This window comes from Podarcis bocagei (genome assembly GCF_964188305.1).
Source record: "Podarcis bocagei genome assembly, chromosome: 1".
NCBI lineage: Eukaryota > Metazoa > Chordata > Lepidosauria > Squamata > Lacertidae > Podarcis > Podarcis bocagei.
Genome location: NC_138125.1, coordinates 72,763,947 through 72,776,040, shown reverse-complemented (window position 1 = coordinate 72,776,040; position 12,094 = coordinate 72,763,947). Strand labels below are relative to the sequence as shown.

Genomic DNA, 12,094 nt, shown 5'->3' with positions numbered 1-12,094 from the left:
TTGCCTGGACTGCTTCAGGCGCAACCAATGCTCGGGCCGTCTCAAATACCTCAGGCCCACAGAGGCTGAGAAATAGGCCCCGCTTCCGATCCACTGATATTGCTGTCAGCTCGTTGGCTTGGAGGTAGCAGTCGAACCGAGCGAGGTAGGAGTCCCATGACTCAGAGGCTGGCGCAAACGGCGGTAGAGGCACAAGTGAAGCCATGATTCCGATGCCGGCGTGAAGGGCGATGGATGGAACACAGTGCTCTAGCCAGAACAGTCAGCTCTGAATTGGTTCTGCCCAGTGATTTCGCTCAGTGATTTCGCTCTGTGATTCAGCTCAGTTCAGAGGCTGGCCGCATCTGGCTGTGCTCTGATGTCCATCTATCCCATCCTCGTCGCCAGTGTTAAATAGTGGGTTGACATAGCAGCCGGCACAGCGATTTCTTCAAGTAGCTCTTTATTAAGATAAGCTGGAATAGAACTAACTGCGAACAGCTCAGCCGGCCTGTATTTATAGGCAGCCGGCTGTCAACATTGTAACCACAACAGCCCAGAGTTCCCGCCTAAACTAACTGCCGCGGACCTGAGTGAAAACTATCTACAGACCTGAGTGAAAACTATATACAGTATCCCCCTGTTGGCCCAGGGTGAAACTACACTACATAACACAGAGTGTAGTTATTCAGTATTTATGTATTTTTAATAAAAAAAATTATAGCCTCTCTGGGCGGGAAACAATAAAAGCATATGAAAACAGAGTCCATTCACAATGAGCAAAATTAACAAAATCCATCAGACGCAGCAGATCAGCCCCAAATCACAGCCACACATTAGAAATTATCAAAAACTTAGGCAAACAACTGTATTTTAAGCTAGTGTCTAAATAATAACAAAGTCAGTGCCTGCTGAATGTCAATAGGACTGTTCCTCTGGCTTGTTCTAATGGCATTTTTTGCCCATTCCATCTAGCATGGAAAGCCTAGATACAGCTGTATCCAAGTGCTTGTATTTATTGATTTATTTCATCGATTGCATTTTTGGGAACATATTTTCCTATTCCACATAATAAAGGCCAGTGTTTGCTAGTAGATATTTGGGTTCACCTTTGTGGATATGGGGGTGGACTGTCAAGAGGCTTTCAGACTGGGCTGCTTGACTGCATCGCCATGGTACCTATTTCTCCATGTGCAGCATGTTGTGCATGAAGACATGGACGTGAAGCTCCACTCTGCCAGTCATCTGTCACTCTGCCAGTCACTCTGCCAGTGTCTGTGTGTGAATGAAGAGCAAAGGATCTGCTCATTTTCTGAGCACAGTTGGTGCCTGTGATAAACAGAACAGGACATGTGACAGACCCCACTGATCTGGGTGATGCACATGCCCAGCATTCATTGTCACAACCTTGGCAATCCCAAGGGCCAAGTTAGATGTGACGTTTGTCACACAGGTACCCCATGCATAGTTGATTTTCAAATAACAAATAGCCTGTGTGGTTAGCAAACTGGATCAGACCTGTGGTGTTGGGAAGAGGTGGGCTTCCCCTCTTTGTCTCCGTTAGAATCCCCCAGCCTCCACAAGGTGAATACTTAGGTGTTGGTTAGTCATTCTAATAGGGACCATGGCAAAGTGTTGGCTCCCACACCTCAATATACCACAGTCCTGATTTAGCTCTCTCACACATGTTGGACAAGATGGCTCTAACAGGCCCCTTCTTATGTTCTTGTGCAGGGGTCAGCAAACTTTTTCAGCAGGCGGCCGGTCCACTGTCTCTCAGACCTTGGGGGGGGGGGACAACTATATTTTTTTGGGGAAAGAAGAAGAACGAATTCCTATGCCCCACAAATAACCCAGAGATGCATTTTAAAGAAAAGGACACATTCTACTCACATAAAAACACGCTGATTCCCGGACTATCCACGGGCCGGATTTAGAAGGCAATTGGGCCAGATCCGGGCCTTAGTTTGCCTATCCATGCCCTGAGTTAAAGAAAATTCAACAACGGAAGGGCAAAATGAATGACAAATGCTCTCTACTTTGCCCTTTAGTCAGTGTACACCCAAGGTTCCCATACTGCTGGCCCTTTTTTCAGCTGTGCTATCGATGCTGCCCTGCTAAGCCCTTGGTCTGGAACTTGTATCTAGAAGGGGCTGTTTGTACACCTCAGTCTTGAAAAATTGTGCATCAGGAGTGCAGACTTGCGAAGTGCTGTCTTCCGTAGTGTGCCAGAAGGCAGAGATACCCTGTATAGGCAGTACACCTGCTTTTCCAAAATCTTCTGATTATCTGGAAATCTACCTAGTTTATGCAGAGGAATGAGATTATATTTGGCATGGTTTAGGAAACAAGCACTCACTTGATTTCTGAATTTGAAAAGGCTATTCATTTTAGCTGAAGCGCTAGTGTATTCTCTAACTCTATATACAATCGTCCATACAAAATGCTGATTGAATGATTTTTGTGTATCTCGGTCATGAAAGGCCCCTCTTACAAATCTCTCGGGACAGAGCCAAGTGCTGCAGGTGCTCTCCAGTGTGGCATTTTCTCTCACTGCAGTGGCAGTTCTGGGTCAAAATGGCTGTAGTCCTAATTAATTAAATCTAGACCCAATTAATTAGCTTTTTTTTAAAAAAAAGATATTGTCTGTGAAAGTAGTGTTTACCTCAGCTGGACTGGATTTAAGGTTTTGGTTAAAAAATGATACCACGCTTAATGAGGAAGAACTGTGAATGCCTAGTCTGTATTTCTCAAATAAATTTAGAGACAAATGTTTGTGATTTTTGTTTGAAAACAACAAGCCGTGCTTTTAAGGATGAGCAGATTAGATATGTGTTGTTTTGATCATATTTATTTTTATTAAGCTTACGTATTAGTATTAATGAATGTATATACTGTAACTAACATTTTTGGTTTGCGTAAAATATTTTAGGACTTCCCCCCCAATTTGCACTCTGTTTTTTGACAGTAAGATTTACAGGCAGTGAGATATTTTTTTGGGGGGTGGGGGTGAGTAGGATGCAAAGGAGTAGGATAAAAAGTCTAATATCCAATACATTTTGGACTTGGCTCCTTGGGCATATTCCTCTGCCAACCCTGACCAATGTTCTTCATCAGAGTAGCACCCATCTGCTCAAGAGCATAAAACCACACATCAGGCTAATAAGTCATGTTCCCGGTTTTTAAAATTTCACAGTCTAATATCAGGAAAAGGTGGAGAAGGGAAAAACAACAACAACTATGCAAACATTTTCTGGAGATTTTTCTTCACACATTTTGGGGCTAGGACTAGCATTTTAATTTTATTATATATCAGTTGCGTGTTAGTGTCTCAGTTGCTCCAGTTGATTGGAGGGCTTCTATCAGCATGGAAGTAGGTCTCTATCGTAAATCAAATGAGGTTGCATGTGCATAGGCAAATGTGTCTTGCATCTTTGTGGACCGGCCAGCATCCAGTGCTCTGTGCAGAGAGCTAACATTGTGCTGTTAGCTCAGTTATTTCCCTCCACCACAATCCTTATCATCCCCACCAGTCACCTGATTAGTAGACTTCATTTGTTTTAAAAGGGCTCTTGCTTGTGCAGCTCCAAACGTGCTATAGTGAGTCCTCCCCACCACACTTAAAATGTCTCACCCCCACAACTGTTAACTAGGATCTAAGAGAATGGGAATTTCCCTTCCACGATTTTGCTTTTGGTGTCCATTTACTTATTTATGGTCACAGTTCACTTTGATAACTTACAGATACAGTAGGAATGCATAGTTTGGGAGTTCAGTAACTGGTAGAATTCTAATGGCTGAGAGTTTGCACAAAAATTATTTTGTATATCATATGCGCTGTATCCCCTATTTGGTGGGACCCTTCGGTGTGCTGTTAGAATTCAGCTGTACTCGAAAACAGCATGTTCCTAAAGGGTTTTCATTCATTTGGATGATGTAAGACTCCCATTTCATAGTAAGGCCAATCTCGTTGGGCTAAAAGTAAACCAGGTTTTATGAATTATCAGCTAATTCCGAGCTGTAAACTATTGAATTATACATGAGCAGTACTCAAAGTCTCTCTTGTAATAACTGAATGCAGAACCTTAAATGTAAAAACCGATGGTTTTCTGAGTGGCTTCATGGCTGATGACATTGCATTCAGGACAATGTGATAAAGATGAACACCAGGGAAATATTAGGCATAACGAAGCTGCACTTTCATAAAATGAGAGAGAAATGGTTAGTTACTGGATGCAGCTAATTGCTTGTGATTGCATTCCCTGTGTACTTACAGGCCAATAAAGAGCTATTGCTTTGGTGCAGTGCATAAAAGCTCTCATTAGAATTAAGGATATCCAGCCCTCACAATGCACATTAATAGAAACCCTGCTTTCTTCTTCTATTTTTAAGTCTCCATTTCATAGGCAGGAAAATAATAATTGCAATAATTTTCAAGCACAAACATTACCTTGTCTCAGCTATATGATTATAATGCCATCCTTGCTAGATCGCTGATTAAATATATGCTTTGGAGTCCTGCAAATCCAGTTAGTCGTGGCCATGGATGTAAGATGACACATTAAAATTGTCCTTTTGACCTCAGAGCAATTTAGCTGTAGTGATTATGATTTCTGAAATTAGTTCTATTTCAAACTCAGTCAGTCGTGAGCATGCTACTTTGGAAAGAACAGGGAATTACAAAATCCAGACAACAAGAAAACTTGTTAACTCCTTACGTGGCTGTAAACTCCTTAAAATGCACACTTGAAATCCCAAGAGTGGTGTTCCAGAATTGTAACTGAGCAGATTGCAATTCCAGTACAGTAGTTTCCCTCTACTATGGCAAATGGACATGTTCTTATTATTTACAACAACTAAGATGGGGGCAAGCTTTATGGTACCCCAACTTCAAGGGCACATCCAGACCAGAACAAATTCGTTAATTCCCTCTGACATTTATGCCTTATCTCAGAAACATGCAGAAATGAATTAGAATGACTGTTGCCAGGTTGCCTTCTTAAGGGTGCAAGTTCAGCAACAATGAAATCCTCCTCCTTTCAGCCAGGGCAACTATCCAAAAGGGATGAGTGCAAAAGATGTCTTGTGCCTGAGTAGACAGCTGAATAGTAGGAACAGACTACTCTTGTACCAGAAGAGCCATCAAGGCAATTTCCCCTACTGACAGAAGTCCAGTTAATAGTTGAGCCAGATTCCAAATCCAAAAAGAAACCAACTTAAAAAAAAAATCTAGCAATGATCAAACCCAGACAAGTCAATAGAAATCCATGATTGAATCTCTTCACAAATATTTTGGTGTGTTTGTGTGAGAGATCCAGATTGGGACCATGGTGTGGGAGAGAGGGTTAGGTCTCCCTGCCACTGCCATTTCCCTGATAAAAATAGTTTACTCCAGAACTGCTGCTTGCTGTATGTATGCAAAACTTTATTAAAAATAAACCAAATGACAGAATTAGGAAGGTATGCAGGGGGCAAAGGTAAACATATTAGTAATGGGTAAGACACACACACACACACAGAGAGAGAGAGAGAGAGAGAGAGAGAGAGAGAGAGAGAGAGAGAGAGATAATAATACAGGAGGTGGGGAACATAAATTGCATAGAGATGGGACAGCAGAAGTCTCCTATCCAAACCAGTTGCAGAAAGCCCTAGGTTTCCATCCTGTACAGGTTTACCTGGGAGTAAGTCCCATTAGACCCCTAAATGAGTCTTACTTCTGAATAGACATGAATAGGCTTGCTAGACCCAACCAGTTCCATGCATTCTGAAACTTCTTCTCTATTACCATGCAGGAAGATGCCTCTGGAAGCATTAGGGCATGGGATGGTGATCCCCTGTTCTTTGCCCTCAGCATCTGATTGTGGCACCTCCAGACTCAGAGGCAGTTTACCTCTGAATATCAGAAGCTCAGGGGATTGTGGTTTAACTGGGAAAGTTAGTAACCATAAATCATTCAATCTGCTATAAGGATTTAACTGCCTTCATTTAGAATAAGGTACAAACTTTTGCCCAACTTCAGTTGCTAAAAAGGGACATTGGATTACAGATCAGATAAAGCAAGGCTAACTGTGCCATGTTCCTTGCACAATTGTCGGTAAGAGTTAGCTAAAAATAGGCTCTATTCTCAAAGAAATAGGTGGGGTTTTTTTAAACGAGCAAGGAATTCAGATCATTATCCGGCTACTTCTCCTGTTCACTTTTCAAATGTGAATCTCTGGAGAGTCGTGGTTTGGATTAAATGAAAGCCTTTACAGTGTCATTTTGGTTAGCTATACTTCAAAATAAGTTGTCTTTTTAAAAAAGAATTGGTGTCTTCTTTTTACTCCTAACCTCCTATCATTCTTCTTAATTTCAAAGCAGGCCAGTGTTTCTTTGATGTATAGCAGTGCCAACTTTCCAGCAGGGTTGGCGATGATGTGGGCTTTTCAGCAGCACTTCAGAATTCTAATGCGCAGATGTGACTCCGCTGTATACACTGGGCCTTTGAATGTAATAAATATCCCAGGGGAAAGAGCTATGAACTACACATCCGATGAGGCCAATTGGCTTTGTTTGTAGGTTTACATACATTACGGCGGAGCTGAAACTGCGCACACACACAATTTCATCTTGACTTCCAACAGGGGGAAATACCTTCACTAGGGATGGGGAACATCTGGCCCAGGGCCTGAATCTGGTCTGCCAGGCTCTGGGCCTCTGGACTTGGGCCCCTATCCCCTGGCTGAGGCCCTCATTGGCCCTGCTCTGCACCCTCCTCAGGTGCCTTTTCCTGGCTGGATTGTGTTTTGGATCTGTGGTCATGTCTCTTGCTTGTTAGGATGGACAGATGCAGTTAGAACCCCCTGACTCCTGTAGTTCTGTTAGGAAAGCTACAGTAGCAGCTGGTTACTGTCAGAGCAGAGGACAGGAAGCGAATGGATGAGAGTCAGCTTTTTCTGCTCTTCTTTCCATCCTCCTTCTGAAAACTCATTGGACACTGCAGCCATTATCAAGAGATATTATTATTATTATTATTATTATTATTATTATTATTATTATTACCCTTCCTCTGGTTAACAACAAAAAATTACAAAATGAGAACCCAAAATACATAATAAAAACAAGAACAAAAACACATTTAAAAGACCATCAAATGTTAATCAGCCAAAGGCCTGGTTAAAGAGAAATCATAGAATCATAGAATCATAGAGTTGGAAGAGACCACAAGGGCCATCGAGTCCAACCCCCTGCCAAGCAGGAAACACCATCAGAGCACTCCTGACATATGGTTGTCAAGCCTCTGCTTAAAGACCTCCAAAGAAGGAGACTCCACCACACTCCTTGGCAGCAAATTCCACTGTCAAACAGCTCTTACTGTCAGGAAGTTCTTCCTAATGTTTAGGTGGAATCTTCTTTCTTGTAGTTTGGATCCATTGCTCCGTGTCCGCTTCTCTGGAGCAGCAGAAAACAACCTTTCTCCCTCCTCTATGTGACATCCTTTTATATATTTGAACATGGCTATCATGTGCCTAAAGATATATAATGAAGATAATATAATGAAGGCACCAGAGGAGCCTGTCTGGGGACAACATTCCACAAATGAGGAGCCACTGCAGAAAAGGCCCGTTCTTGTGTTGCTGCCCTCTGGACCTCTCGTGGGGGACACACACACATATCTAGGAGTCATCATGAAATATCTAGCATGTAGCTATAATATTTCAGTTCTGCTTGTATCTAGATCGATAGACAGACTGATTTAGCACATGATTCCTTTATGAGGACTGAAATGCAGAGGTGTGCTTCTGTTTGTACAAGACATTGCGTAATCCCTTGCATAAGGTCCCAAGATAAGTGCTAGCCCAGGGTGTCATACAAACCCTTCTACAGGGGCTTGTTCAGTGCCACACAATTTCTCCGAGTAGTTCGCGTACAACTGGCAGAGCGTCACTGGCAGAATTACTCCTATCTGTAGCTCTAACCCACTGTTTTGTATTGCTTTCTGCTGCAAATATTTTGATTTAATCGCTAGTTTGATGATTGCAATTTTTTCCTCTCTGTTTTGCCTTACTTTGGGGTAGCATGTGTGAGTTTGCACTGTTGAGCAATAGAAATGTTTGTTTGTGTAGCCATACTGCCTTTCTACAAAACGTATGTATGTATTTATTTTTAAATATTTTACTTAGGCTGCTTTTCTGTGCAAATGCCCACCCAAAGCAATTAAAAACAGTAAAAGAACAATTATACGGTATTGAACTGTATCAAAGCTACAGTTCAGCAGCAGCCCCCATGAAAATAAATATAAATGATATATAAATAAGTGATGCTCACTCTAGAATCCCTCTGGATATTAAATTGTAGATAGCGCTCTTCAAATGAAGGCTATGACATTCTGGATGGGAATCAGCATATTGGTGCATAACTAGTATGTTAAAGGCTATGGGTGGCACATTTCTGTGTTTGATGGTGTGACCCTTTCCCCTCTTAAGTTGGGCACAAACAGAAACAGATGCACACGTGTGTCCCACCCACCCACACCGCATTTTACGTTGTATGCATGTCTGTTCTCTCACCGTGCAGAGAAGATGCCTGGCTTAATGAGTGTGCGAAACCATCCCAATTAATTGCTATGCTAAGTCACACCAGTGGCCCATTCTATGCAGTGCTCTGTCTCAGGCGAATATCCAGTGAAAGGAAAGTGCTTAAAGGGAACTGCAAGGAAAATCTGCCTTGTAAAGTATGAATTAGTTCCCATGGCTACCTTTGCTTCATTAGTTACTTGCAGAATTATTGTGGCTATAGTGCACATAATTGTCTCCCTAAAAAGCTTTTCTGCATACATTTTGCAGGCTTAAGCATAATGCACTTTTGTGCCAATTTAATTCTTTGTTGCCAGTTCTTAAGTGCCAATTTCTAGTGTGCAGAAATTCAACATTAACATTTTTTTATTTACTTTTGATAGTATGTGAGAAATAATAAAGTTGCGTGATCACAGGAAAGTAAAATGGATGATGCAAATTAATGCTAATATCCAAGGAGGGAATTAGGCAATGTTTGCCCAGTTCTGATTTGCTCCCCCCAATCCCCATTTGTGATCATCTTTGCAAGAGACATTATTAAAATATTGACATTTTGAAATAGTAGCCAATTCTGCCTAGTGCTCTGCAGTTTCTGTCTCCGGTAGTTAATTTTGAACCGCACAGAACAGGAAGCATGTAAACCATTATGCAAATAAATTGAAATATTACAGCTTATATCAATTCAAAAATGATTTTTAGAGGGCTGACAAATAAGTAAACACAAGCACAACATTTTGTACATGCAAGCATAAAATCAAAAGCTGAATTGCACATAATTCTATTTTGTTTTGATTTTCTGTCACTATAGCAAGCTTTTTTCTCAAAGGGAGTGACATGAACTGTTACCTTTACATTTCAGTTCTGAGTTTGGTTTGGAGGATTGTCGGAACGCATCCAATCCTTGTTTTATGTCGTTCCATATTGTGGTCTTTTAAGCAGCTATGTGGGTGGGGCTAGCCTTCCATATCCAGTGGCTGTGCAGGCAGGTGACACACTCAATCTGTTCCTCCCCAGCCTACAGCCAAAGCACCTTCTGTCTTTGCCTGCCATGAACCTGGAAGCTCCAAATGTCAGGCAGGAAGCAGTGATAATTCCACATGCCTCTTCCTCATGCCAAGAAAAAAAAGCATGGGCGGCCATTTCCTACCACTGCCTGCCTCTTATCCAGGGTCTCCTGCAGCCCAGGCAGATGTGACCAATCTCTTTTGGTTACAATGGTAGTTTTAGGCCACTTGAGGTGCCATTCTAAAGGCAAGTGCTCTGTGAAAGGACGTCCTATAACATTGCTCTTTCAGTACTCTTCTAGATAACAGTTTCCATGCTAACTGATCTAGAGCCAGACCCCTGGAAGCAACAGGAAGCAAGCACTCTTTTGTATGAAAACTATGTTTCTTATTTAAATATACCTAAAGATGGCTGCCAGGTTTGACTTCTTAGGTATGCCGTGGTCAAAGGTTGAAAAACACATATTGTCTCTGGATAGTGACACTGTTGTTTGACTTTTTCTGCTTGATAGGAATTGATGGTCCGGCCGCTTTTCAAGATGATGTACAGGAAGTAGGGAGCCAAGTTCAAATACTTACTGTTGGAGAGGCTTGCCAAGATGAGGATGATGGTGAGACAATAGCTACCAGTCAACAACAAGGGACACAGGACCTTAGACTGACAATGCAGAAGAAAGGTAAGGAACCATGAAACTTGCTGCTGATGCTGCTGGCTGTTGGTTCTACTCGGTTTGATTACAGGTCACCTAATCCAGTGGATTCAGGTTACAATAAAAGAGATTTCAAATAAACATCAGGAGGTACTTTCTGATGGCAAGAGCTGTTTGACAATGAAATGGACTCCCTTGGAAGGTGGTGGTGTCTCCACCATTCAAGATTGGATGGCCATTTGTCATGGATGCTTTACTTGAGATTCCTGCATTACATGGGGTTGGACTAAATGACCCTCAGGGTCCTTTCCAACTCCAGAATACTGTGATATATATATATATATATATATATTACTAAAAACCAGTTCATAATATGCTCCCCCAAATAGTTGCCAGAGTACGGCTAGTTAATACTACTGAGGTAAGGACTAGCTTGGTTCTCATTCAGTCAAGGTTCCAAGGTAACCCATTCCAGCACGAAACAGCTTTGCTTTAGAAATGGGTATTACATTTCCAGTGTTTTGACCCACCTTCAGACAACAGGTTTAGGAAGGAGAGAAGATTTCCTTACTGTTTTAGAGGACCTTGCAACTAAGATTAGTTTGAAGAAGCAGAATTCAAGGCCAGGGTTGGAAAAGCAGCCTAGGCTCTGCCCTTCCTTTCTGAGGCCAAGGCCTAAATGATAGGAGTGTGGGGAGCAGAGTACTAAAAAAATATGAGGTTGGTTGTGGGAAGGTGAGGGTTTACCTACTTTTCAAATAGGCGGGTCTTCAGCTTGTTTTTCAATAAAATAGCATCCTATTTCCCATCCTATTTTCACAGTGTATCATAAATTGCTTCCCCCCCCCCCGAAGTCAAATCTGGGTTTATTCTAACTCAGATGTGCTGTATTTTTTATTTTATTTTTTAATGAGCTGGTGTTTTCACGTATTCCTCCTTGCTATGCGTTTTTTTGGAGCAAGCCAGTAATCCTGTTAAAATTGACACACTTAGGACCTACTGTGACAAGTTTGTAGGAAAGTGTTACATGAAAACACGAGAGCTTAGCTGCCTCACTTCTCAACGTCAGTGGATAGCGCCGTTTCGTACATAGGACTGAGGCTTAGCTGTGTGACTGTCTCCCCTCTCCCGTGGTGGTGGATTATATTATGTCCTAGAAGGATCAAGCAGTGAGTTTTAATGACTAGGGGACTTGGGATATTTCTATTAAGGAGCATGGCTTGCCAGTCTGATATCCAAGTAAGGCCTTTGAAAGCCAACTAGATTCCCTTGTGGATACTGAGAACATGTGCAACTCTTTCACTGTATTCCTCCACACCCCCGTCAGTTTAATATTATTGAAAAGCTATAAACAACAGAAGGGGATTACTAAAATACTGTGCAGAAAGTTTGCAACTATTTCTTCCAATTGCTTTGCTCCGGTTTGAACTTATTCTGTTCAAATTCTTTGGTGGCAGCATCAGCTAATATTTAGCTCACATAACAAGTGCTTGTTTGTTCCCTGTGTGGCATCCAGAAAATGCCCCCCCCCAAAAAAAACTTGCACTTCCTGAAAATATAAAAATGTACAGGAAATACAAGGCCTGCAAAGAACATCAACTGTTTTGTTTGATACTCTAATCTGGATATGCCACCAGCAGCTTTAGTTACTGGGAAATATTCTGCCATTTAGATTTCAATTTTCCTTGTCGGTGAACAGAGTCAAAAGGACAGTACAACTGTTTCTTACATTATAGCAAGCATTCTGTTTCTGGGACGCTGTCAGTACCAGTTATGTCACTGTAACAATATGAAAATTAGCAGCCTACGGTAGTCCTTAAGCAGCATTAACAGCAATGAATTGATAGGCAGAAGCCACATTGCAACCATTCTGCAGTGTAAAGACCTTGTATACTTGGCACATCTT

At 41.8% G+C, this 12,094-nt stretch overlaps 1 protein-coding gene across 6 annotated transcripts in view; it reads left to right on the top strand.

Moving 5' to 3' along the window:
* The window catches only part of TUB (TUB bipartite transcription factor), a 131,247-nt gene that overhangs the window by 107,372 nt on the left and 11,781 nt on the right, over positions 1–12,094 (top strand). For all 6 annotated transcript variants that reach the window (XM_081182755.1, XM_081182752.1, XM_081182756.1 and 3 more), the window contains one exon: positions 10,051–10,215. In XM_081182755.1, coding sequence (XP_081038881.1) covers positions 10,051–10,215 — 165 coding nt within the window. The remainder of the gene's footprint in view (positions 1–10,050; positions 10,216–12,094) is intronic.